The following is a 27,509-nucleotide window of genomic DNA, read 5'->3' as shown; positions in this document are numbered from 1 at the left end:
CTGTTCACTAGTGCCACTGACACTCTCTCACGAAGGGGGGTTGAGTAGGAGAGGAGGAGGGTCATCGTTTCCTCATTAATACATGAACAGGAAGGCAGCTGAGCAGCACATACCAGAAGGACAGTCAGTATGATAAGCAGTGGAATATCTCAAGAACCATCCTGCAACAAAAATCAACACAGAGTCAAGGAGAAACAACACAGGTATGTATATGTACTCTTGATTATTTCTACACAATGTTATAGTATATAATTTTTTTTTAGTAACACTGACTGATGCACTGCCACACAAACAATTTGAAAAATGACGAGAGTAATTAAAGCAATTAAAAAGTTAAAATTCCATCATTACATTATTACATGATTTATAAACATTTGCCTGACTGCATTAAAGGAAAAGAAAGTTTTTGGCTGCAAAAGTTAAGGCATTTTTGACCTACAATATTAGAAATAAAGCAATGTGCATACAACTTAGTTATACAGAATTGTGAGGAAATCTCTAAATGCTAAAGTATGTCACTTTTTTTTTTACATTTTTGCTAGGGATTGAGAAAATGGAAAAATAAATAGTGCACTTGTTTGGAAAAAGCTTTAACTAGTTGAGTATTTCTGTTTGCTTGTTCTTGGCAAATACTAATTGCAAGTTGTCACCTTGTAACAGGGATCCCACATGGGTAGCCTATAAAAGGCCCCCATTACATCACACGTGTCCTGTAGCCATTCTCTTCGACCCATGTGACCTCGGCTACATACATTCATGGAACACTTTATTAGGAACACCTGTACACCTCCTCATTCATGCAATTATCTAATCAGTCAATTATGTGGCAACAGCGCAGTGCATAAAATCACGCAGATATGGGATGGCAGCTTCGGGTAATATTCACATCAACCATCAGAATGGGGAAAAATGTGATCTCAGTGATTTTGACTGTGGCATGATTGTTGGTGCCAGATGCGCTGTTTCGATTATTTCTATAACTGCTGATCTCCAGGAATTTTCACACACACCAGTCTCTAGAGTTTACTCAGAAAACATCCAGTGAGCGACAGTTCTGCAGACAGAAATGCTTTGTTGATGAGAGAGGTCATGAGAGCTGACAAAAAGGCTACAGTAACTCAAATAACTACTCTATACAATTATGGTGAGCAGAAAAGCATCTCAGAATGCACAATACGTCGAACCTTGAAGTGGATGGGCTACAACAGCAGAAGACCACGCTGTGTTCCATTTCTGTCAGCTAAGAACAGAAAGCTGATGCTGCAGTTGGTACAGCCTTACCAAAATTGGACAGTTGAAGACTGGAAAAATGTAGCCTGGTCTGATGAATCTTGATTTCTGCTGAGGCACAGGCTCAGAATTTGGCACCAACAGCATGAATCCATGGACCAACCTGCCTTGTATCAACAGTCCTGGTGTTTTCTTGGCACACTTAAATACCCATTAATACTAAGCAATCATAGCTTGAATGCTACTACCAATGTCAGTATTGTTGCTGACCGTGTACATCCCTTCATGGCCACAATTTACCCATCTTCTAATGGCTGCTTCCAGCATGATAATGCACCATGTCACAAAGCAAAAGTCATCTCAAACTGGTTTCATGAACATGAAAACATGAAAGCAATGAGTTCAGTGTTCTTCGGTGGCCTTCCCAGTCAACTGATCTGAATCCAATAGAACAGTCTTCTGCTGTTGTTACTCATCCAACTCAAGGTTTGATGTGTTGTGCATTCTGAGATGCTTTTCTGCTCATCACAATTGTAAAGAGTGCTTATTTGAGATAATATAGACTTTCTGTCAACTCAAACCAGTCTGGTTATTCTCCTCTGATCTCTCTCATCAACAAGTTGTTTCAGCCTGCAGACCCTCAGCTGACAGGATGTTTTATGTTTTTCGCCCCATTCTGTGGAAACTCTAGAGACTGCTGTGTGTGAAATTCCCAGATCAGCAGTTTCTGAAGTACACAAACCAGTCCATCTGGTATCAACAACCATGCCATAATCATAGTCACAGAGATCACACTTTTTCTTCATTCCGATATTTGATGTTAACATTAACTGATTGTCCTATATCTATACATATATACATATATATCCTGTGGCTATCACACTCCACCAAATGTGCCAAATTCTTTACCAAATTTTTACCAAGGTAGCCACAACAGTAGTCTGCACTATATTCACTGCTGCTGCTGTGCATTACATTCCATCTTCAGTCTGTTCTGAGGAAGAGCTACCAGCACTCTGCACCAGAGCAAGGTAATGAATAGACAGTAGTATGTCCAGAGCCTTTAGGGTGAAATGTTTATTAAGGACTTTGTAACATCACATAACAGAACTTACAGGAACACTTAAGCAATAAAGGGGAAATATTTAATGACAGCCTTAAGGTTCCTTAAGTAGACCCTTAGGTTTTTTCTTGCAACCAATGTTTCATTAAGGATATCCTTAACCTTATAACTTAGAGTTTTCTTAATTTAAGGGCTTTGTCACAACCGGGCACATGGCCTGGCAGAACAAATAACTCGCCATCCTGGCTTGAAATACAAGAGTTTAGGAAAGTTAACCAAGTTCAACAATTGACAATAATTTATGGCTGAATTACTGTGAAATAAAGTGGGAGTGCACTGCCATCTGATGGTGCAGAATTAACAATAATACTATTAGGCTTATTAGCAAGAAACAAAGGATTAGAGTACTATCATCTTTTAGTCCATTGTCTTGTAGTCCATTTCTTGAACTACCTGACAAGACAGGAATGGGAAAGAAAATGAGCATAATAGGAGCGTTTATTAGGCTACCCATCTGGGGTCCCAGTCATGCAGTGAAACATGCTGTTGGTACTCAGCAAAGAAACAAGCAAGCTCCATTAGTTCCTAAAGGAAACCACCCATGAAGGTCCAGAATGAAAGGAAGTAGAATGCTTTTAATCAAAATGAGTAGTGAAAATGAAAATCAATAAAAAGTGCCAGGCTCAGTGGTCCTCCATGAAAGAGAAAGCAAAATGCCAAACCTTTTCCGGAGGGAGACTGGAAGTAGTTTAATGTTGGCTGGCTGATTTAGAAGCAGTTTAATTTTTCTTTATGTGAAAAAGATGTTTTTTGTGTATTTTACAACAAATTAATGTAAAATATGTTATGTGCACTCTGCATTCTAACAAAGCTGCAGGGACTTTGGCACTCAGTAAATAAAGCCTACATTGTGTGAGTTTACAATGCTGAGTTGATGCCATGTGACGCCCTTGTGCAACAGCACATTATTTCCTCTCACAGGTTAGTGTCCTCTCTGTTTTTCAGCTTAGGGCGTTCACCGTTGGGGCTCATGACAGACTCCAAAAAGAAGGGAGAAGAACAGGCTACAGGTAATGAAGCAAGCCAGTAAGCTACTTTGGGTTGGTGCAGCCATTATGGGTTATGTTACGCAGCATTTGATTATATATTTGTGGTCTGTTTGCAGTCACAAATTTACATCAGTGTCATGACAGTATATTGAAAAAAAAAAAAACTTAATAATTAATAGTTAATTGTGCCCTATTTTAGCACAGAAAATTTGTGTGGAAGAGTTTTTAGCAGGGAAAGCTCTGGCTCCAGCCCAGTGCCTTTGGACCACAGAGGCGAGTGGATCAGTGCAACTGCGAATAGATGACCTCTGTCCACAGGAGCCAATCACAGTCCATCAGATGTTTATGACCTCAGTTCAGAAATATGGCAATTTGTTTGCCCTGGCAACTAAAAGAAAAGGCAAATGGGAAAAGATTACATTCTCTGAATACTACCAGTGCTGTCGGATGGCTGCCAAGAGCTTTCTGAAGGTGATCTGTATGATAAACTTTTAATTATACATTGTTATTTTGTGAACTGTATGCATATTATCAACATCACTGACTGTTCTAGGTGAATTTGAATTCAGCTGATAATACAATTTGATGATTATTTCATGCATTCTTTAGTTGGGGCTGGAACGTTTCCACAGTGTGGCGATCTTGGGATTCAATTCAGCAGAGTGGTTCTTTTCTGCCGTAGGAGCTATCTTCGCAGGGTGAGAAACACACACGCTCCTAAAAAGTGACTTCATAGCCATGTACGTATTTATTTATTGATGGTGTGTAATTCCATCAGGGGTATAATGACAGGGATCTATGCCACAAATTCTCCTGAAGCGTGTCATTATGTGGCCAGTGACTCAAGAGCAAATATTATTGTAGTGGAAAATCAAAAGCAGCTGGATAAAATTTTGCAGGTAGTATGATTATACTATCCTTTTCACGTTGTAAGTTCATGTAAGTCTTTTACACTAATGCCTAATTTTGTTCACAGGTAAAGGATAAACTGCCACATCTGAAAGCCATTGTGCAATATTCTGGACCCTTGCTGGAGAAACTGCCCAATCTGTATTTGGTAAATTAAAGGATAAAACCTTCATATATGTATATGATGATTATACCTGAAAGAAATTATGAGTATGTTTTTGAGCAGTGGGAGGAGTTCATGAGTCTGGGCCTGGATATTCCAGACAAAACCCTTGATGACATCATCAGTAGTCAGAAAGTCAATCAATGCTGTGTTCTTATCTACACATCAGGAACCACAGGCATGCCAAAAGGAGTGATGCTCAGCCATGACAATGTAGGTGTACACAAATTACTAAGGCTTCACTCAATAGAGTAACCATGGATGGCTTGTGCTTCCTCCATATTTGTTTATTAAATATTATTTGATTATGAGTTATCTATTATTTGTCTAGCACAGATGTAAACTATGCATCTGTTTCATATTTACTACAGTGTAGGTATATTTGGTTTCCACATGCATAAATTACTACATAAACTTGCTTTGCTCAAGTTCGAGATTGAACTGCTAATTTATTGAAAAATGTGGAATGAACCGTTCACATCATAGCTAATGAAGCAGATTAACAAAATACATTTTCAGAGCTCATGGCTATGTTATGTTGTGCTTAATAAATGCTGCACGTGCCATTAAGTGAAGGACTAAACGTATGTGCCTACAGAATCTTCCCCCATATTTCAGGAACTAATACAGGCATCTTTTAGATTAACATAAATTTTAAGTCATGATTTTGAGAAACTTTGTGATTATTTTGTGATACTTAGACATAATTTCAAGAATTTAATCATTTTATTTTGTCTTCAAATGGCAGAAATGGGTTTGCGCAGGATAATACCTGCCCTTTGGCGGTATTTATTTGTGCACACAATCATTGTTCCTGAAATCACTTTCAGGCTGTGCTAAATCACACTGCAGGTGCAAATTATTCTATTTACATATACACTCACCACATTAAAAGGAACACCTGTACACCTGCTCATTTATGCAGTTATCCAATCAGCCAATCATGTGGCAGCAGCACAATGCATAAAATCATGCAGATACTGGTCAAGAGCTTCAGTTAATGTTCACATCAAACATCAGAATGGGGAAAAAGTGTGATCTCTGTGACTTTAACCATGGCATAGTTGTTGGTACCAGATGGGCTGGATTGAGTGTTTCAGAAACTGCTGATCTCCTGGGAATTTCACACACAACAGTCTCTAGAGTTTACACAGAATTGTGCGAAAAACAAAAAAAACTGCCTGCGAGGGTCTGTGGGCTGAAACACCTTGTTGATGAAAGAGATCAGAAGAGAATGACTAGACTGGTCTAACTCAAATAAGTACTCTTTACAACCATTGTGAGCTCAAAAGCATCTCAGAATGCACAACACATCCAACTTTGAGGTGTTGTCAAGAACAAGAATCTGAGACTATCATGGGCACAGACTCATCGAAGCTAGACAGTTAAAGACTGGAAAAAGACCGGGTGATTCCCCCCCAATCTTCAACTGTCCAGTTTGGGTGAGCTGGGAGCTGCATAACTGCATAAATGAGCAGGTGTACGGGAGTTCCTATTACATTGGATGGTGAATGTATACCACCCTGTACTTTGCACTTTTGGGTAAAAACTCCCTCAGGGTAAACACACAAAGTTGTCGTATTTTGCTCATTACTAAATTAGTGTGGATGGTTTTTGAGGGTGTTATCAAGTTTGCACTTGATGTTTTTCCTCATGCTATAGTAAATCTTACTTATGTGTATTCTTGTAGATAAACAAGGTTTTGTATTGTGGACTTTGGTAGATCACATGGACGTCTCACCATGCGAGCAGGGCTGGAGGCATGCAGCCTGCGGAGATAAAACAGGAATCCATAGTGAGCTACCTCCCCCTCAGCCATATTGCTGCTCAGATCTATGACCTGTGGACAGGGATTCAGTGGGGCGAGTTAGTCTGTTTCGCACAGCCTGATGCTTTGAAGGTATACAAAGACAGAATGTATTATATACATTTTTAATAATATAATACACTACTAAGCATACCCTGGTTACATGCAATGTGTTTCATACTTTCTTGTATTGTGCAAGGTAACGGGAAAAGTAACATTACCTCAGAAAACAAAAGAGTGGTTTCTGTTTATATGATGTGTTTCTATTCCAGGGCAGCCTGATCGAGACTTTGAAAGAGATCAACCCTTCATCTCATATGGGAGTCCCACGTGTTTGGGAAAAAATAATGGAGAAAATAAAGGAGGAGGTATCACACTGTGCATACATAAAAAAGAAACTGCTGACCTGGGCCATGTCTGTTGGTTTGGAGGCTAATCAAAGGTTCATAGTGACATGATTACTCAAACTTTTTACACATCCAGTTGGTTGTATTGCAGTTACAATAAATAGTTTTTGTTTCTGCAAATGTGCTTTCATAACAGGGATGAGGAGAAATCAATTCTCTTCACCCTAGCAGATGTGCTGGTCCTGGAAAAACTTCGTACTGAGCTGGGCCTCTCTTATTGTGAGAAGTTCTTCTCTGGTGCAGCTCCTCTTGGAAATGACACAGTCCAGTTCTTCCTTGGTCTCAACATTAAGTTATATGAGGCTTATGGCATGAGTGAAAGCAGTGGGCCTCATTTTATGTCTGGTCCAAAAGTTCACAAGCAGTCAAGGTGAGTTGTATTAGGTAAACATGAATTAAGTATATGTAATAGAATTTTACTAGACTTGACATTCAACACTGTTAATTTTCACTTTTAAATTGTAGTTGTGGCAGGGTGGTTCCTGGCTGCAGATATAAACTAGTTAATGTTGATAGTGATGGTATTGGGGAGGTGTGCTTTTGGGGTCGGAATGTCTTTATGGGGTATCTCAACATGGAGGATAAAACCAAGGAAACATTGGATGAAGATGGCTGGCTGCATTCTGGAGACTTGGGCAAAACAGATGAAGAAGATTTCCTTTACATTACTGGAAGGATAAAAGGTAATTGGGTCATGAATTAATAACTATATAAAGGCATATTTTCACTTTTGTACTTTGGATATTCTACTTTCATTTTATGTTTTGGTCATATTGTTCATGTTTAACAACATAAAGGTGCATGCATGTCTGTTTAGAGTTGATAATAACTGCTGGTGGAGAGAATGTTCCTCCAGTTCCTATAGAGGATGCTGTGAAAAAGGAGCTGCCTATAATCAGTAATGCCATGCTAATTGGGGACAAGAGGAAGTTTCTCTCAATGCTGCTCACACTTAAGGTAATGAGGAATTGTACTTTGAAATCTTAAGTACCCATACACCGATGTATCCTACTTCAGAAGAAACTGGAACATCTATTTGAAACTAATAATTGAAGATTTCAATTATTTGCCTCCCAAACAGTGTGTCACCAATGCTGAAACCATGGAGCCCACCGATGACCTTAGCACTGACACTGTGGAATACTTTCAACAACGTGGCATCCAGGCAACAAAGGTTTCCGATGTAATTGGAGGGAAAGATCAAGCAGTGAACCAGGCCATTCAGGAGGGCATTGACCGGGTCAATGCTAAGGCCAACTCCAACGCCCAGCGTATTCAGAAATGGACAATTGTAGGGAAAGACTTCTCAGTCTCTGGAGGAGAGCTAGGTGAGTACTGCCTTCAAGCTGGGATTAACTGGTTTGTTTAATTCAGCAGCACATACAACTAATAATTTGTCATTTTTAGGCCCAACAATGAAACTGCGACGACCGTTTGTCCTGAAGAAGTACCACAATGAAATAGAAAATTTCTACAGAGAATGAAGAAATAACTACAGCTAACCAGGCTAGACCAGTGGTGTCAGTAGCATTCAACCTCACTGATCACACCCAATTCAGTTAGTTCTTCAGCTAATTACCAGTTTGGTCTGTTAGAAAATGGTAAACAAAAATGTCTGCATATATCTACATCATGCCTGTGACCGGAGTCTGACACCCAGAATCTAGAAACATCAAATTCTTGAAACTGTATTTAAAATCATGCTAGTCAGACCATCTTCCTCTTAGTGAAACCTCATCTTTATGGAGTCAGAAGATATTTGTTAGATATACTTAAATTACAGGGAGGAATAATGCTCTAATCAATTAGAATACATTTGGACTGTCCTTGGGTAATTGATCTTTCCTACACAGGAAAGCATGTGCAGTGTAATACTGGCTATGAGAATTAGATACATTTGCATTGCAGTGGGAACACATCGTTTCTCCTTTGACAGTCAGGAACAGCTGTTTAAATCCTGGTGAATCATGATGAGCTTTGGGGCTCTGGCTTTCTCAAGCATGGAAATCATGCATCTGAGATCATTGTCTAATATACTTATAACATCATTTAATATACCCTACTTAAACTTACCATTCTATATATCTAGAAAATAAAAACCAGTGAAACTTATATTCAAAATATCAGCAACTTTAATGTATTTAATCTCTTAAATTGACCAACGTTTACGCCTGCCATTAACCCAGTGACAAAGTGGTTATGATAAAATGTGAGGGACCAGAGAATATCTCCAGTCAATAAATAAAGGATATCTTGGGCTATGCACTTCATTTGACAGAGAAAAAAAAACACATTTTACACATCTATACCGTTGACAAGTTTTAACAGTTCTCTTTTTTTTTGTTTGGAGGTGAAATAAACATGAAAAAAAAAACAACATTTTAAGTCAACATTCAGTCGTTTTGAATCAATAGATACATATATGTTTAAAGCATAATTGTGCGCAGATATAGATAGAATGATGGGAAGGCAAATTATTTTTTGTGTGCCTTTTGGAGGCAGGAACCCGATCACAGATAACCGGTGACATTATAGAGTGCCATATCTCAGTCCATGTCTTGTACTCGTCGGCAAATCTCAGCTGTGAACTCTGAACACTTGGAATTTCCACCAAGGTCTTTGGTCAAAACCTAGAATAAGAAAGCACAAATACATGGAATCAGATATTAGAGAATAAAAGTTTTTGTTTTGCAATTAATCTTCACATAAACTGATGCCATCCATTTTATCATTATGACACATTTTATCATTATGACACAAATATATTTTGTACCTTCTTGTCTCGGATGGTGTCATAGCAGGCGGTCTCGATTTTCTTGGCATGGCCATGCAGTCCCATGTGCCGCAGCATCATCACAGCACTCAGAAGCAGAGCAGTAGGGTTGGCCAGGTCCTTACCAGCAATATCAGGTGCAGTTCCATGTACCTGAGAGAGAAACACAAAGTCATATTAGTGAAAATATGCATGGTGTCCAAACTTGACAAGAAAAACAGGTAGACATATGTGCTTCAGCAATGATTTAATGTGTAGCTATTCAGAACAACAGAATCCCTCACGTACCGATTCAAATATGGCAACACCATTAGCGCCAATGTTGCCACTAGGAGTCACTCCTAGACCTCCAATTAATCCGGCACAAAGATCACTGAAAAATCATCACATAGAAATCATCACATACCAGATTTACACTATGCTGTCCAGTAAACATAGCTGTCTAGAGTAATGAGAGAGTCCTTTCTTTTTGCCATGATGCTTTTCTCTCGCATAAATTCTAATTACACCTAGCAGATCATAATATTTGAACCCACCTCAATATATCACCATACAGGTTGGGCATAACAAGCACATCAAACTGAGTGGGATCCTGCACCATCTAAAAAAAAAAAAAGAAGAAAACACAAGATATGTCTTGACTCCAAATTAGCAATCTTGTTGACATGAGTACAAATTGGGCAAAATGAACTGCAGTTTCCCCCCTAAACTTCCTTTAGGCCTATACTTAGTAACACAATGTTGTTGGGACATTTTAAAAAGAGCAAAGCAACATGAAATCCAGAAACAATATAAATGCTATTATCCCACAACAGAAACATCATTATATCAGCAGCATTTCATCACAAAACCCCTGGCGCATAGATGGTACAGCTCCATGCTAATTGATAAAATGTGTAGTGGCATTGACATTTAACTGCAGTCTGCAGAGCTGTTTGGATTTACAAGCAACCAGATGAGATGAGTAACTATATATAACTGTTACAAAATTAAAAGAAGCTCGTTGTGCAGTCCAGTCTGTGTCAGATGTTGGACATAATAAAAAACCCTCCAATAATCAATAGTGAAAGATATTTACTGTTGATCAACAGTTTTTTTTTTTGCTGATATTTGTACATCGGTGCATCACTGCAGTATACTTATATGATTAGTCTTCACATTTTATTACTTACATGATAGGAAATTATCAAACAACTTGTCTGCCCAAATACGAACACAAAATACTCAATATTTGAAGAACAGAAAATGATGGCCTACATAATGAAAGAAAATATTAAACTGTGCTTTGATTACTGAACAACCTGCTTGTTAAGGAAATGCAAAATACTTAAAATTACATGGATCAACAGTAGGTAGCTGGTGGGTGTGATTTTGGAGAGATTGGAGGGTCAATGTTTATTTTTCAAATATGTGTCAAACAGTAGAAAGACAGGTAGAAGTCTGGCATGTTCACCACATAATCAGTAGCTCCATCTTTTCACCAACCCAAGGTCCCACAGTCCTGCCTTCCTGTTTTCTATTGCCTCAAAAGTCAGACGCTGGCAAATTCACAGGTCAGAATTAATCTAGATAAAGTCGGCGTGAAACAAAAAGAAAACTATCAGAAAAAATTGCTCTTTTCATGTCTCATGCCCTCTCCCCTTTCAGTGAATTGGCTTTTTGGGTGGGTGAATTTTTATTCACATTTGGTCTGACCACTGCTTTAGCTGAAAAAGCTAAGCTGCATCACCGTAGCAAGAGGTGAAAAATCACAAATGCTGCACCGAAACCATAGATGTTGGCACCGCTGTAATTAAGTCCTACTCTATGCATCAAGTTAAATAAATACGTACATTCAGACACACTGTATCCAGGTACATTTCAGTGAATTTGACATCCTTGTAGTTCTCAGCCACCTCTCTGCACTTCCTCAGAAACAGGCCATCAGACATACGCCTGTGGACCAGGGCAAAATGAGCAAACTTAAAACAATGAAGTTGAAAGATTTACACATAGGTGTCAGTTGTGATTAAATATTAGGTGCCACAAACATTTCTTACATCCACACAGTTGTAAAAATGAAAATTGTTTTCTTCCTGAACGTAAATTTGAAAATGAGTTTGAAACACATGGCTGACAGACAACAGAAAACAGACTCACATGATGTTGGCCTTGTGAACAGCTGTTACACTGGTTCTCTGGTTATTCCTGGCGTACTCGAAGGCGTATTCAGCGATGCGATGGCTGGCCTCTTCTGTGATCAGCTTAATACTCTGCACGACTCCATCTACAATCTACCACAAAGCAACAGGAAAGCATTAAGCAAACAGCTATTGAGATGACTGGCCATGCAATACGCTTATCACAGATCTACTTTTCTAGAAATTTCTGGAAGAGTGGGCCATTTCCAAAAGTAGGACATGAACTGAAAAGCAGAGAGGAGAGCTGTCTGACTGTGTGAGTTAAGATTCAATGTTTAACACAGCGGTTTTTATATGGGTCGGTCTATGTGCAGCTCTACATACATGGACACACACTCTACTTAACATGAACACAGAGGAGAGATGGATGGATGGAAAGTGATAAAGAGCTTTTAGGTGAGAGGGGGTCAGAATAAAGCTTACAGGTGTATTACACCCATCTAGAGGGGAAAAAATTGTGTGTTCACTGAAATCCAGCTAGGACTGTGTAGAAAACTGATCCAGAGATCATTAGACAAACAGCACAGGTGTAGAGAGTAGTGCCACAAGCCTTGAGTTCTCACTGAGGTGAAGAGGTTAACAAAGCAGCTGGGTGGGGGTTGACGAAGTGTCAACTGTACTTCAGAGTCCAGGAAAAGGGGATTTAAGAGGAGTGTCATGCTACTTAGAGTAAAAATGATGCATTTATAGTTGGTTATATTATGGACTACCAGCATTTGTGACAATGTTTGATGTAAATCTAAAATAATAATAATAATAATGATAATAACTCTAATTATATAGCACCTTTCATAAAAACAGAAAGAAGCAAAAAGTAGTCAGAAATAAAATAGGCAAAAAAGAGGCAACAAAATAGTGACAGAAATTATATATATAAAACAATATACACAATAAATGTGCAAAATACAATTAAAATAAAAGTTCAATAATTACAATAATATGAAAGTAATTAAAAATAAACAAGACAGTAAAAGTAAAAATAAAAGTTGTAAAAATAAATTTAATAATAGTAATAAAAGCTGAAAGAAGTATTTATTGGTAATGTGTTATAGAACTTTGGTTTTTAATGCTGATATGTAGAATTTGGAGAAGGCTAGCATTAGATGGTCTTAAGACATAATTTGGCTTATTAAGTGGTCAGAAATGTATGATTATGCTGTAACATTAGATCTAAAAACTAGTAATAAAATATTAGCAGTGGAAACAGCCAGAGGAGTAATGGACTGGTCTAATATAATCTTATTTTCTACTGTATTAATATTCTCGCTACTGCATTTTGTTCAGGTTGTAGTTTATTGTACTTTCACTGCACAAGAGATGTGATTATAAATGGATAGACAATGCCTAATACAAAGTCTGAAATCTGTGAGGTTAATCGTTTAAACATAGAAATATACAATTACATACCACATGCTCAATTCCACTGTACTCTCCCTCAGTGTTTTCTCTGATGGTAACCAGGTCGACATCTGTGTAAGGAGTCTTATAACCCTCAATGGACACACAGGGACGCACGTTGGCGTACAGGTCGAATGTCTTTCTAAGCAGCAGGTTCATGGAAGGATGGCCAGCAGCAATAGGGGTCTTCAGAGGTCCTAAACATTAGCAATCAGATTATGAATAACAGCACAAAAACATAATTACAAGCCAAGATTTGTGTTCGATAATGTGTGTGGATGTACCTTTCAATCCGATTTTGCTTCTGTCCATTGACTCTTTGGCTTCAGGAGGGATCATCCATTTTCCTCCAGGTCCTTTGATAGCTGTCACGTTCCTTTCCTCCCACTGAATGGGAACCTGCAGGTTTAAAAAAAAAAAAAAAAAAAAAGTGGCCACTTGATGAAGGGAGCATTTACTTTTACCACATCCCTTTACAATGAGAAAGTCACAATTCAGGGGTGAGAATATATAGTGGAAAAGAACTGGTGTAGAAAAGACTTGGCTTAATGTGGTATGTTTCAGTTAAATGTAATGACAGGCAAACTTTCCGGTAGTGGTGGAAAAGGAGGAAGAATTACAGGGTGCATCTCAATCAGCTCCCTAGTCCAGCAGCCAGGGCACTGTTCAGGGAGTTGGCCATTTTAAGAAATTTATATGACATATAATGTCAAAGATATCGCTCCTGCCTGTTGTTTATAAGTGACGTTTTACAACGCAAGTACATGGTCATGTCATCAGAAATTGAGTCATCAGTGTCCCAGTGTGTAGTGAGCCACGGTCCTTAACAGTGCCCAAACTCATGTACACAATATACTGATTCACAACCCAGGGAGCTGATTGAGACACAAATTTCTGTTTGTCTCTTACTTTAGCTGCTTCAAATATCTTTGTTACAGCTGTGGAGATCTCAGGACCAATTCCATCCCCTGGAATTAGTGTTACAGTTTGCAGCTGGAAATCAAAGAGAGACGGGGGAAAAAAAAAAAAAAAGGTTAGTTGCCTCCTTACAGTAAACAAAGCATTCCAATCATTTAAGCAACACAGCTTAAGACTAGGACTAGAAACCTGAAGCTTTCATTAAATCCAATTGTTAAATATCAATGGTTTTAAGAGGGAAAATGTGTTTGCGACAGAAAAATAGATCCCCATTTCAGTCAGAGCCTGCATGTCTCGCTTAGAAATAAACACTGTTCTAACCACTCTCAGAGCTGCCAACATTGCTCACAAGGCAGAGAGAAAAACAACAGAATTTCATGACAAAAACACTAGCATATGTCTGTGGACGGACGACTGCATGCTAAATGCACAAATAGTAAAACATATCGATATCAATGCAATATAAAAAATAGATCTTTACACTTTTATTATTAACACATTAATAATTGTAGATGGATCAACAGTATGTTGGTTGTAGGGATAACGTTTCTTTTCACCCTCAACTGTGCATCAGGCAACAGAATGAGAATAGCAAGGCAAAAGTCTGGCATGGACACACACCAGCTCCTAGCTCCTCTGCCTTTTTTTTAAAAAAAAAAAAAAAAAAAAAAAAACCCAAAGAGACCATAGTTCCACCTACAAGGTTTGGGAATTCACAGCTGGTTTACCTGGATAAAAATAAGTGCTACCAGAAACAAATGCTTTTCTTGCCCCACATTATTTTGCCTTTACTGAACTGGCCTTTTCTGCTGGGTGAATCTAATTCGCATTTGGTTTGACACTACTTTAGCTGAAAAAGCAGAAAAGCAATGGGTCAAAAATCGTAAAAGCTATAGCTAGATCGTAAATGTTGGCACCATGCAAATTTAATTACCCATCACTAGTTTGGTAAGCCTACTAAAACCGTTTCCATATGAGTCATTATTATAAATCATGCAACATTTTTGCGCAGTCTGTGTGAAGAGTCCCCAGAAGTTTCAAAGCACAAGATACAAAGCAGACAGCAGTTTCCATGACAACACTACTCAGAACAACCTGTGTAAATTTGGTGGGCAACTGCAATAATGTTTGTTACCTCAAAAAGCCTTCCAGAGACTTTCATTACATATCTTAGCAAAGTGAATTCAGCAGTGCTGTCAAGATTCAAGAAACAATCCAAACTTATTTTTATATATATACTTACTCCTCTGGAAAAAGTTCTGGGCTGTGTTTGGCTTGTCAGTGCACCTAAGACACGGGACACCTAAGGAAAAAGAACATTGGCACAGGAACAAGACTCAGTACATCAATCAAGCCAAGTGCTTCAGAGGCAAGTCAAGTACTTACATGACCATTGTCAGTTTATGATACTGAGATTAAGTGATCGCAAATGTATTAGGGAATGATTTAAAAGGCACAGACATGTCTTGTAATGCACAGTGGCAGAGTTAAACAGGATAAGGGTAGTGCATGTCTAGGCAAGCCTGTCCGCATATATCTGAAGCTCTGAGAGCAAGCAAGTGATTCCACAGTTTGACTGTTTACCATCAAAAGAAACACCGTTGTCTCAGTCAGAGGATTTCTTTTTTACTACAATGTGTCCTAGGGTTAGACCTTTAACCAGTAATGCTGGTTACTTCTGTTTGTGTGTACTATATACGTTAGTGTGTTGTGACTAACATCTTACGAAGAAGTTACTTATGGGAATGAGATAAGTACAAACACACCCTGGTACATATGGATAAAGCTGTGCTGAGGAAAGGGACAGACAGCAAAACATTACCAAGCTTTTCTTTAATCTCTGATTCAAGTATAGAAGCAGCAGTAGCATGAAATACAATGTTGTACCATCTGTCCCGGTCTTTCAAACAGGAAAATCGAGTTGATTCCATGTCAAAAATAAGAGGTGGATGGTTGAAAAGATCCTGGAGATGCATGTTAATTTAGAGAGGACTTGAATGTAAATCCTTAAGCCTATAGTACCATTATAACTATAATACCCATAGTGTTATTATAACGCTACACTGATAAGCACCAATATCTCTGAGCCAAGTCAGCAATCCAGTGAGCCAGTTGGGAGGGAAAGCCAGAGCACTGGAAGAATGACACTATAATATGCGTCTTGAGTGTGGGTCATGTAAGTCGCTACTGCTAACATGAGCTTGCACTGAATAAAAGAGGAAAGCAATATGCCAAGCTATTGAGAAAGAAATATATGCATGCACCTAAATATTTCTTTTCCTATTACTCACTACTTGAAAATATGACTTTATGAACTAGCAAACAATATCAAAGTCAGAACATTAGCTTCAGAATGCGGTGCACTGTCAAAGAATTAGGCACGGTAAGCACATGTTAAACAAGCAGTTTAATGAGGTGGGCTTACATGATACACTGCTACACAAAAATACTGTAAATTAAATAATTAAACCTGAATATAATTAAAAAAAAAAAAAAACACAACAACAAAAACAATCTCACTTTCTCTCTTTGTGAGCTTGCATAAAGAATTTTGATGTCAAAGTTTAGGGTTTAAGAATATTTCATTTTGGAGATATTCAACATGCGAAGGAAAACTGATGGTTTAAACCATTTAAAATAATTTTAAAAAATAATAATATTATGAATAAATAATAATATTAATGGTAATATTTTATGAATAAATAATGGGGTGATCACCCATGGGCATCATCTGGGTACATGGTCATGCACTATTTAGGCCTATACCAAATTTTTCACATATTTCATTATATATCTGTTTTACCTTCATAATTTTGTATAGGCGGATTAATACAACTGTGAATGAGAGATTCCCCTTCTTTGCCTATATATTTCAATTATTAAACAAGAACAGTGTTCAGTATATTTAAAATGTTTGAAAACAGACTAGCACTCACCAACCACTTTATTAGGAACACCTATACACCCACTCATTCATGCAATTATCCAATCAGACTCACTGAAACTGGATAATTAAAGATTGAAAAACATTATTTGATCTTCAGTTGTCCAGTTTGGATGAGCCTGAACCCAGTATAGCCTCAGGAGTGGAACGTCATGTGGTCTTCTGCTGTTGTGGTGCATCTGCCTCAAGGTTCAATGTGTCGCGCATTCCGAGATGCCTTTCTGCTCACCACGGTTATAAAGAGTGGTTATTTGAGTTACCAACAAGGTATATCCATCTGCGGAACTGTCGCTGACTGAATGTTGTGTTTTTTGTTGCTGTTGTTTTTGCACCATTCTGTGCAAACTATAGAGACTGCTGTGTGTGAAAATCTCCGATCAGCAGTTTCTGAAACACTCAAACTGGCACCAACAATCATGCCACAGTCACTGAGATCTCACCTCATCTCTTTCCCCATTCTGATGTTTGTTGTGAACTTTAACTGAAGCTCTTGACCTGTATCTGCATGATTTTATGCATTGCTCTTCTGCCACCTGATTGGCTGATTGCATGATTGCATAAATGAACAGGTGTTTCTAACAAAGTGGCCAGTGAGTGTAGGTGGTAATCTGTACACTTGCACTCCTGTGAACTTTTAAGCAATTTTCCTACAAAAACATTTTTTGCAGAAACTGAATAAAATACTAGTGTACCTCTTAATCTTTATTCATCAATCTATCTATTGGTTTCTTCATTTATTTGGCTGACTGGCTAACTGATAGGGTGTACTTCTTAAAAGCTGTTTGTTAACCTCAGGAAAACATCACTACATCATTACTTGTGTTGTGCAAAAACAGAAGGGTTAATAGCAATAAAAGAAAAGGCTTCAGTTGGATATGATCTTATCCAACTTTAATTTCAAAACCATGCATTCAGATGAAGCTAGCCCTGTCCAGCTCATGTCCACTTTCCTATGTGCCATGAATACAGACATGAAGTGAGCTAATAGATAATAGCTCTTACTTCCTGCGCTTTGCTCTGCTCACTGATCCACGCACCGCATCTCTCCAGCACTTTATACATCTGCAAGAAGCAAGCGGGATTTTCTCTGTATGATGCACTTCACAAAGCTACAATTCTCAGACAAGCTTCAGCTCAGAGCCCAAGCGCTAGCTACAGAGTAGAGTGCTGAGGTATCCGAGCTAAGCGCGGAGAACATCACGAGCCTACATGCGTTAGCATCTTTGCTAATTCTGCCGGTATATGACAGAGAAAAGATAGCTAACTTTCAGCTAGCCGCCAAAACAGGCAAGCGTGAAAAACTGTGAAAAAACAGTTCTCAGCTCATGAAGAAGAGATATTATAACTTGCTACTTCTTCACAGGTTAATGTTTGCTAAGACAGACTAAATTCATTGAGGCCAATTGTGAGTTAAAACCGTTAAACCCTGTAATCAGTGTCAGAGGAATGAAGGGCACAGGCACACAGGGCCTCTGCTCTGGCATCCCACAGATATGAAACTCTTCTATCACAACTCTCTTAATGTTTCCCATACAAGCAAAGCTGTAGCGATTAGCCACTGGTTTTCCCTCACTAGTTTACCCTTCCTCAGTGCTATATAATGTAATTCTCACCGTTGACCTCCACGCGTTCCCAGCCATCTTCCCCGAGCAGCTCCAGGTGTCTGAGTCTGAGAGTTCACTTCATCCTCAGCTGTGTGGAGTAAGAAATTCCCGGGTTGCCATGTCATGCACATCTACAGGCCTTAACTAACATATCAATTTGCATCCTAATGTAAGAGCTAAACGGAATAGTTAACATAATAATAGAAATTTATTTTGCATCCAAAACTGATTTAATGTCAGTCTTTTCATCGACGCTAATGCACAGTTTTCGAGCTCATCCTGAAGATTTCACATGGATATCCTTCCACATTGCACTGTTTTTCACTTGACATGAATTACGACCTGTCAGCTCTCAACTCAATTAGATTTTCCTTTTGCTTAACGGTCTAAAACTGAAGATCCTCCGAAATATGCACGTTAATACGCAAATTCTGGCTATAGATGTACAACAATGTAACAGGGGTTATAATCAATCTGGCAACCATTTAACCCATCTGCCAGCAGAGGGGATGTGGAGAAATAATAGTAGCAGACTTTCAGGACGCGCGCCCCCTGCTGGACCGGATGTCACTGTGCGATATAAGGCATAAATGTCAGGTTATTTGCTCACTATGTAGTGCTGCGTATCTTAAATTTGCCATAGTGAAATGGGAGTAATAACGTTTTGCTAGAATTAGGGTGCATTCAGGTATAGTGTGACATCAGGTACATTTAGACAGTTAAACATAGCAGCATTAATTTTCTGGCCTGATAAGTGAAAGTCAAAACTTACATTACTGAGCCTTTGCAGTGGAAGTGTTTATTAGAAATAGCACGACTTAATTCATGTGACATCACATAAGGGTCCTACAGTGGCCACAATCAAATAAGTGTTTTTTTTTTTTCATAAGTTTCTAAAGTTGTTATGAATAATTTATTTCACGTATTTATGACGCATATATATATATATATATATATATATATATATATATATATATATATATATATATGTACTGTGTAACAAAATAAGAATAAAGAATAAGAATAAAGTTAGTTCAAATAATGTATAGATGTTTATAATTTACCCATTTTCAGAAAGTCCCAAATTACAGAACATGATCAGGTTAACTGGTGCAGTCTTCAAATACTATATGTTTAGGGAGAAAAAGTGAAGGGATATATTAGATGTATAAATGGATGCATGCAACACCCACATGGTTAAACGATGCTTTGATGGATTTTATAAGTTTTAAATGGTGTTTATATGAAACATCTTAAAAAGCAGGGGAATAAGGCAGACTGGGAATTAAAGAACATTAGTTAATGCACTGTGTCCATATCATTTAAGAGATTGGGGTTGAGATTGATGTTCTTTTAAAAAAAAAATCCTGTGTTATGCTGCTACTGCAAGTAATAAATATTTATTATATTAAAATATTACTTACCGCTTAGTGGTCATTTCCTATAATTGGATGAACCAATCCCATTCAATCTCATGTTCAAAAGTAATTATCATACAGCTGTCATCAATGAAATTATTCTGCCTAACCCCAAATAAAGATCATCTGTTTCTGTAGGATTTTCTTCACATCTTCTTGGTTTCATCCGACTTCTGAAGCCATGTTCCACAAAGAGCTTACAAAGCATGAATGGTATCTCACTTGGTGAAAGGTATCGATCAGGTGAGGGGTATAAAAGAATTTCCAAAACATTAGATGTACCATGGAACACTATAGAGGCCATCATCAACAAGTGAAGAAAATGAAGCACCATGGTGATATTACCAAAATTTATAAAAAGGACAAGACAAAAGCTTAACAGGGAGGCTGCCAAGAGACCACTGGCAACATTAAAGGAGCTGCAGGAATACCTGACAAATACTGATTACTCTCTGCATGACAACAATCCCTCATATTCTTCACATGTTTGGGCTATGGGGCAGAGTGGCTAGATGGAAGCCCTTTCTCACAAAAAACATCCAAGCTCAACTAAATCACCCCAAACCATGTGGCAAAATGTGTTATGGATGGATGAGACCAGCTCCAAAAGGTATAATAATTCCATATTTCCAAATGATATGTCTGTTGCAAAAAAAAAAAAAAAAAAGAACATTATACTCATGAAAAGAACACTATAGCCATGGTGAAGCATGGAGGTGGCAGCATCATGCTTTAGGGCTGCTTCTTTTCAGCCAGAACTGAAAACTGTCCCAGTGTATCTGAATTCACCCTATTATAAGGACACAAAATGTATCTGTGACAGTGGGACTGTTAGCTGGTTTATCAATAAAAGCCATACTAAAACAGCCACAAGATGGCGATGTAAAATTGCATCTAATTAATTACATGAAATTCCTTCACAGTGCAAGGAGTTAAAAAGCAGATGAACCCTCCTATTCCCCCTAATCCTATTGTGGTCCAAACTGGGGGGGAAATGGCTGTTTTCCTCTATTATACCAGTGGTTTCTCTCCTCTGCACTGCTTAAAGCTTAATAAATTTGTCCAGACTATACATCTAAACACATAAAATTAATGGTTTCATTGACTTTCAGTAAGATTCAGTATAGAATTAGAGAAGAAGACAAAAGGAGAAATCATGCACTCTCTCTTTATCTCACTCTACTTATAAATAGGACCAGTTTAGCATGTTAGGTTTGCAAATCAAATGTTTATATACTCTGTGGCACATTTTACCATATAATGTGACTGAATCTGAGCAGGCTGCAAAACAAGTGAAGTTTTAAAGTATTGTTTTTTTTTGGTGGGGCACTGTCTAACATGAAATACAAGAATATTGGCTCAATTTGAACATAACAGTCTAACCTACCAGTCTTTTAAAAGAGATTTTCCTCTCGTATCTGGTGTACAAAATCAAGTGGTATAATTTCAGGTAAATGTGGTTTATACACCATACAGTAAATTTCATAAAGGACCATAAATCTTCTGACAATGACCAGGAACAGGGTTGATTAAAAGGTATAATACAACAACAATACATAATTCATTTATATTTTCATCTTCAGTAACCACTTTATCCTGGTCACGATCCAGAATCTATCCTGACAACAGTGGGTGCGAGGCGGGGAATACACCTTGGATGGAACGCAAGTCCATCACAGGGCACCATACACACACATTCATACACTCATTCACAATTTAGAGTAGCCAATCCAACCTACCAATACTACCTGCATGTTTTTGGGAGGAAACCTACATGAACACAGGGAGAACATGCACAGAAAGAACATCCACATCCATTGAAACAGGGACTCCGGAGCTGTAACGTGGCAAAGCTACTCACTGTGCCACAGTGCCACCCATGATAGGCAATAATAAACATTTTTAAATGCTTTATAAAAAGTTTTAGGGTACCCAGCCAATTTTGACAGTGAACACCAAACATGGAACATTACCTTTAACATAGCACAAGGGTTAAAAACAGGACAAAATGACACTGTTATAGTAAGAGTGTGTTTTATCTATTTATATGCATCACAAATCATGGGGTAGTTCAGAGTCAGAAAAAATGTAGGCAGAATGTGAAAATCAAACAATGTAAAATTACAAAAACAATGTGCAATTCTATGAAACACACAAAGTGTCAGTAAGGAGTGAATCATAGGAAAAACTAAGATGGTCAATAAATAGCATAAATGCATCACAACATACATTTCACTGTCTAAAAGACACAGCACTGTTAAAAGCAATAACATACTGTACACAGCTTTGAGTGACAATTCTAAAAAAGTCTCAGTTTGACCATCATGAGTCTCAAGTCTATAAACATGAGCTCAGCAGTGGAGTTACAGTGGCTCAGTAACAGTTAAAGCCTTGCCCTCCAAGCACTGAATATTCAGGAGTTCTGGCACTGGCACTGGTGATGTGTCAAGCATGTGGATCTTTTAAAAACAAATTGAAACAGGTGTGTGGTGGCAATTTTTTAATCAACTGAAAAGAATATGTATCAAAAATCTGTTTAATTGTGGCGATGTGTGTTTATTTCAAACAGAATACTGCTTTGGTGGGTTTTTGAGGCCAAGTGTCCTCTCAGTCTGTGAGATTGCATGAGCTGCTCTTCTGTTTAGCAGCCTGCATTCATGAAGAACATCTGTTAAACCACAAGGTGATAGAAAATAAAGCAAAAAGCATCAATCACAATCTTTAAGCTACTGCCTCGCATAACTAGTAACTGTTATGTGTCCATATAGCCTTTACTTAAGTACACTGTCTGTAGAACTTTAAACGTAGCACTGATGTCAATATCAAAAATAAAATATAAAATAAAACATATTACCATTAAATTGTTTGTAGGCTTCTTCAACAATGGCATTATTTGATCTCTTTATCTCCCAAAACCCATCTTCTACCCATGGCTTACAGTCTGGCACTTCTGGCAGCTGGCCATTTTTATACATGCCTGCTACAAAAGATAAAATATTGATATTAGAGCAACTGGATTTAACCTGTATTATTTATCACCACAGTTACTGGGATTACTACAGGTACTGGGTATTTTACCTAATTTCCTAATTTGTAGGTTTAAATAAGAACTTTTTCAAATAAAGAGACAATGTTTGCACATTTGGTATTACACATGCTAGCAAAGAGTGTAGTTGCACTAGCACAACAGAAATCTTTGGAAACTTTAAATTTATAAAACTAATATCATGAAAAAATTTAACTGATATTACTACAGTTTACTCACAAAGGTTTAAAATGTAAATACAAGTAATTTGGTCAGTTAGAAGTACCTTTTATTGTGTCATCAATGTCTTTGCATAGTTGGTACAGATCACTTCCGCGTCCAACCACCCGTTCCCCTACAGCAATGTAAAACAATTATTTGCATGCTCATTTGGCTGGCTGCTTACATTTTATTCAACTTGTTGGTATTATTATGGGTCCCAGTGCAAAAGTTTCCTCACCATCGAACACCTTGATGTTTGGGAACATTTCAAGGACTGTGTTTCTGTATGAGGTGTTCTTGCAAACTGGGAGAAATGAGTGGGTCAAGTTAAATTGTGAGCAAAAGAAAGCAGCTCCAGATTAAAGTTCAAAGCACATTACCAGTAGAATGAAAAGCTAACCTGGATTAGTGTAATTGTAGGTGTTGTCCTTCAGCCTAATACTCTCTAATTTTCGTAAAGACTTCAAAGCATGGAGGCTATCAATGCTGTAGGTTAGAAAAGTATGTACGAATAAATTTAAATAGAAAGAAAGGGAACATTGGGTAATAAGACAAAATGGCTGTGAAGTAAAATACCTGGATATAAGATTTCCTGCCATATTCAGACTCTGCAGACTTTCACAACTAGAGAGGGGTTCTCCAAAATGACAACACATGATAATACATATTAGATTCACTTCCTGTTAGATTATCACTGTTTCAACAACATACCCTACTTAAGACTACTCTTTATATTCAAATACCTATGTTGGAAATCCTGTTAGCTGACAGATTAAGCACAAGCAGAAGTCGGAGTGATGCAAGAGGTGCTAGATTTGTAATATTATTCCCAGAGAGGTCCAGCCTTTCCAGGTTTATACATTCTCCAATGCATCCAAGATCATATATTCCTAAAACACACACACACAGTCTGATACAGGGACCACAGACTACATACATACTTCGAAATAACAACTACAACGACAACAACAACAGAATGAAACCGACCTAGACTCCTTAGTTTGAGAAATAAAATGGACTCCAAATCAAATTCCCCAGTTCGGGACTTCAGGAGCCCAGGAGTGATCTTTGCACACTCTGTTTCTGCAAAACAAAGAAAGATTGTAAGAGTTAAAGAGTGTTTGGTAAAGTGGTACAGGAGAAATGCTTGCTTGTGACTTGTTGAAGTATCTGTAAACCTTCAATATTGCACAAAACTACTGTATATTCAGTGACAGAAAATATATCATCTGATACTTCAGTTTGGAAGGTCATGAGTTCAAATCCCAGCACTGCCACTGCTGGGCCTTTGAGCAAGGCCGTTAACCCTCCATTGCCCAGTTGTATAAATGAAGATAAATATAAGTTGCTCTGGATAAGGGTCCCTGGAGGACTAGTGGTTAGGCCACAGTGCTCTCACCGCTACGGACCGGGTTTGATTCCCGGCCAGGGAACCAGCCCCAGCCCAGATAAAATTGGGGAGAGCTGCGTTTGGAAGGGCATCCTGTGTAAAACTGTGCCAAATCAAATATGTGGACCAGTGATCCGCTGTGGCAACCCCTAACAGGAGCAGCCAAAAGAGGAACAACAAGTTGCTCTGGATAAGGGTGTCTACCAAATGCCAAAAATGTAAAACTACCAACATCAGTACTGAGGTGAATTCTCCTGCTTTTCACCCAGTGATCCCAGGACTCTGGGATAGGCTCCGGGTCCACCATGACTCTGACTAGATTAAAGCTGTTACTGAAAATGAATGTCTGTGTATAATATTGCAATAAAGCAATGGAAAGAAACTAGTTTATATAAAACAACTGTATTAAGGCACTGCGCAACAATAATTGCTGAAAAACAGCAGTTAGTTTAAGTGGCTAAGGGAAGAAATTGTTCGATAAGGTGTATTCACCAAGGTATGAGTCAAAATAGGCGTAAGTTTGTACTGAGCTATTCATTTTAGTTACTAAAACAAACAGTACCGCTCAGAGAGAGTACTGTACTTAGTACCGCAGTGAATGGACAGCTACTTCCACGCCACACAACTGAGCTAACGCGCTAAATAATAATGACCTAGCTGCCTAGCTTACACGTTTAACAGATGGATTTAAAGGGCTGGTAATCTACTTACCATACTCTTTGTCCCTTTTAGCTTCCATATTTGTAGTAAATTATGCATTCATTAGAGGAGAAAGCCGCTAGAGGTGTTTCGTCTTATCTGCTGGTGAACTGCTGGTGACGCTGTGCTAATGCTGTAGCATGCCTGGCTCTGAGACGCTGTACGGCTGCGCGTCAGGCGTGCTCGTGCTTTTTATCATTTTATTTCAAAAGATAATTCCCATCACCAACTCCTGATCTGTAAAGTCTAAACAAATCGCTTAGAGGTTAATAATTTGCATTTATTTATTTTTACATCACCCCGGAAGTATCCGTCCTGTTCTTCTGTGTACCTGCACTGCTTGGTTACTAAGGTGACGTCAAGGACCCTAGCTACGTCAAATCCCGTATACTGCCACACTAATGTGTGTTTTTTGACTCCATTCCATAAAACAATGGGAAGATTTATCTGTATTTGTTCAACAGAAATCAGGACATATTTTTGATATAACCTGCAAAGATCTTTTTATAAATACTCTGAATCGAAAAATATACCTGTTACCTTCATGGTGAATCTTATGATTTTATTTGATAAATTTCATATACACAAAAGCACAAGGACCGTGTTTTAAGGTCTTTACGGTTTTTTTTTAATGTTTATTGACTCTCTTAATTGTATAGATAAAAAAAATCTACATATACAATTTTAGCTGCTAAAGTGCTAAAAATGATTGAAAAGTAAAAATTTGAAACGCTGTCTTTTTTAATGTAACCCTTTGTACTTATATTTAATCTGCAGTTTTCTCTCTGCATGTCTTTTTATGTATTTAGGTATAATGTTTGTTTATGTAGCATTCAGATTTAAAAAAAAAAAAAAAAGCTTCAGGGTAGAACAGTGCATACTACTTAAAACATCAACATCATTCAAATTCTTAATTGGGTTTCTGTTTTAATTTCCTTAAAAAAACTGTATGGTTTGTTCCGAACTTAATATTTATTAAAAAAAAAAAAAACATACATACATATATATATATATATATATATATATACAGATATATATATATATATATATATATATATATATATATATATATATATATATATATATATATATATATATATATATATGCATGCAATTGGAAATTATTTAATCATTATTTAACAATAATTTAACTGTGGATAACTACCAGCTCCAAATAAATGGTTAATAAATATGTTTTGTTTGTTTGTTTTTGTTTTAAATTAGTATGAGAGCTTACATACAAATAAATACAGGTGGAATAAATCCCTCATAATATACAGTACTGTGCAAAAGTCTTAAGCACATGAAAAGAAATGCTGTAAAGCAAATATGCCTTCAAAAATAATAAAATTATACTTTTCTGCATTAAAAATACTGTAAAGAGTAGTAATCAGTAATAAACTAAACAAAGTCAATATTTGGTGTGACAATGCCACCAATTGTTTTGCACACTACAGCTCTGTATATCTGTTTTTTAAACATATTCTATTTATGCATATTCATATTCTACATTTCATTCCTCTAAAGGCTTCTAAAGCTTTTTACATATAGTCTACTAGATTTTATTTTATTATATTCTGTTTTTATTGTGTATCACTGTTGCACTGTGGGACGAGGCACTAAGGAAAAATATTTCACTACATTACATCACATGTAAGTAATATGTGTGTGACAAATAAAGAACCTTGTTTCTGTTGTTGTTGTTCTTTGTGACAACGCTTTGCTTTTTAAAAATGCATCTGTAGTCTCCTACACTTTGTGCTTCTTTACTGACATGCACATATTTTTTTTTGTACAATGTAACTTGAAAAAGTAATGTTTTTGCACTGACTTAATAATACAGATGTCATAAAACACCACACCTATAACAATATTTGTATTAAAAAAAATGAAAGGTGCCTAAGACACTTGCACAGTAGTGTATAATATTCATTTCAACATTGTTTATGGAGTTCTGGCAAATATTCATTTATTTATCCATTTGTCTGAATGTATTTATCCAAATGTATTTATATATTTCTCTCCCAGATTTAATTATTTAGGTATAATTTATATATTTAATTCTATGTTTAAATGTGTATTTATTTATTTATTTATTCATTTATGTATGCATGTATGTATATATATATATATATATATATATATATATATATATATATATATATATATATATATATATATATATATATATATATGTATATATATATATACTATATGGTCAAAAGTTTGTGGATACCTGACCATCAAACCTGTATGTGCTTTTTGTCAATGCCATTCCAGATTTAGCCCCCTTTGATGTGATAATATCCT

The 27,509-nt window shown here is 37.3% G+C and overlaps 3 protein-coding genes across 5 annotated transcripts; 1 reads left to right on the top strand and 2 right to left on the bottom strand.

Annotated features, from left to right (window-relative positions):
- Positions 1-39: 39 nt before the first annotated feature.
- On the top strand, positions 40-8,947 carry acsbg1 (acyl-CoA synthetase bubblegum family member 1). Of its 2 annotated transcripts, none has more exons than XM_034307238.2 (14): positions 40-203; positions 3,299-3,363; positions 3,542-3,813; positions 3,952-4,040; positions 4,121-4,241; positions 4,319-4,399; positions 4,478-4,627; positions 6,138-6,314; positions 6,494-6,663; positions 6,765-6,998; positions 7,145-7,311; positions 7,446-7,585; positions 7,710-7,956; positions 8,036-8,947. In XM_034307238.2, exons 1-14 carry the CDS (start codon positions 130-132, stop codon positions 8,110-8,112), a joined length of 2,064 nt encoding a protein of 687 aa, XP_034163129.2. In that variant the 5' UTR covers positions 40-129; the 3' UTR covers positions 8,113-8,947. The 2 variants fall into 2 exon arrangements, with proteins under 2 accessions (XP_034163129.2, XP_026774714.3); XM_026918913.3 differs by having other exon boundaries at positions 41-203; positions 7,094-7,311.
- Positions 8,738-18,585, bottom strand: idh3a (isocitrate dehydrogenase (NAD(+)) 3 catalytic subunit alpha). 2 transcript variants are annotated; one of them, XM_026918915.3, is made up of 12 exons: positions 18,455-18,529; positions 17,844-17,903; positions 15,141-15,200; positions 13,889-13,972; positions 13,264-13,378; positions 12,989-13,176; positions 11,541-11,674; positions 11,234-11,336; positions 9,938-10,002; positions 9,690-9,774; positions 9,402-9,554; positions 8,738-9,258 (listed from the first exon to the last, which is right to left on the bottom strand). In XM_026918915.3, exons 1-12 carry the CDS (start codon positions 18,479-18,481, stop codon positions 9,175-9,177), a joined length of 1,158 nt encoding a protein of 385 aa, XP_026774716.1. In that variant the 5' UTR covers positions 18,482-18,529; the 3' UTR covers positions 8,738-9,174. The 2 variants fall into 2 exon arrangements, with proteins under 2 accessions (XP_026774716.1, XP_026774717.1); XM_026918916.3 differs by lacking the exon at positions 17,844-17,903 and having other exon boundaries at positions 18,455-18,585.
- Positions 18,586-21,892: 3,307 nt separating this feature from the next.
- Positions 21,893-25,568, bottom strand: lrrc61 (leucine rich repeat containing 61). Its single transcript, XM_026919649.3, has 9 exons — positions 25,212-25,568; positions 24,098-24,193; positions 23,854-24,000; positions 23,687-23,747; positions 23,511-23,596; positions 23,349-23,414; positions 23,175-23,243; positions 22,718-22,843; positions 21,893-22,531 (listed from the first exon to the last, which is right to left on the bottom strand). Exons 1-9 carry the CDS (start codon positions 25,237-25,239, stop codon positions 22,425-22,427), a joined length of 786 nt encoding a protein of 261 aa, XP_026775450.1. The 5' UTR covers positions 25,240-25,568; the 3' UTR covers positions 21,893-22,424.
- Positions 25,569-27,509: the final 1,941 nt, after the last annotated feature.

The sequence above is a fragment of the Pangasianodon hypophthalmus genome, chromosome 9 (genome assembly GCF_027358585.1).
Source record: "Pangasianodon hypophthalmus isolate fPanHyp1 chromosome 9, fPanHyp1.pri, whole genome shotgun sequence".
In the NCBI taxonomy this organism is placed as follows: domain Eukaryota; kingdom Metazoa; phylum Chordata; class Actinopteri; order Siluriformes; family Pangasiidae; genus Pangasianodon; species Pangasianodon hypophthalmus.
Note: the sequence above shows the minus strand (reverse complement) of the source record. Positions and strands in the feature narration are given on the sequence as shown.

What these genes read in the sequence shown, in the direction of transcription:
- acsbg1 (XM_026918913.3), top strand. Translation starts at nt 130, where the DNA reads ATGATAAGCAGTGGAATATCTCAAGAACCATCCTGCAACAAAAATCAA. An exon ending in AGCTGGATAAAATTTTGCAG is followed by an intron (nt 4,242 to 4,318) that starts GTAGTATGATTA and finishes TTTTGTTCACAG; the next exon opens with GTAAAGGATAAACTGCCACA. An exon ending in AACTGCCCAATCTGTATTTG is followed by an intron (nt 4,400 to 4,477) that starts GTAAATTAAAGG and finishes GTTTTTGAGCAG; the next exon opens with TGGGAGGAGTTCATGAGTCT.
- idh3a (XM_026918915.3), bottom strand. Translation starts at nt 18,481, where the DNA reads ATGGCTGGGAACGCGTGGAGGTCAACG. An exon ending in AGCAGAGCAAAGCGCAGGAA is followed by an intron (nt 15,201 to 17,843) that starts GTAAGAGCTATT and finishes CTTTTTCCTTAG; the next exon opens with GTGTCCCGTGTCTTAGGTGC. An exon ending in ACACCATCCGAGACAAGAAG is followed by an intron (nt 9,259 to 9,401) that starts GTACAAAATATA and finishes TTCTTATTCTAG; the next exon opens with GTTTTGACCAAAGACCTTGG.
- lrrc61 (XM_026919649.3), bottom strand. Translation starts at nt 25,239, where the DNA reads ATGGAAGCTAAAAGGGACAAAGAGTATG. An exon ending in AAACATCAAGGTGTTCGATG is followed by an intron (nt 23,244 to 23,348) that starts GTGAGGAAACTT and finishes ACATTGCTGTAG; the next exon opens with GGGAACGGGTGGTTGGACGC. An exon ending in CATTGATGACACAATAAAAG is followed by an intron (nt 22,844 to 23,174) that starts GTACTTCTAACT and finishes TATCTTTTGTAG; the next exon opens with CAGGCATGTATAAAAATGGC.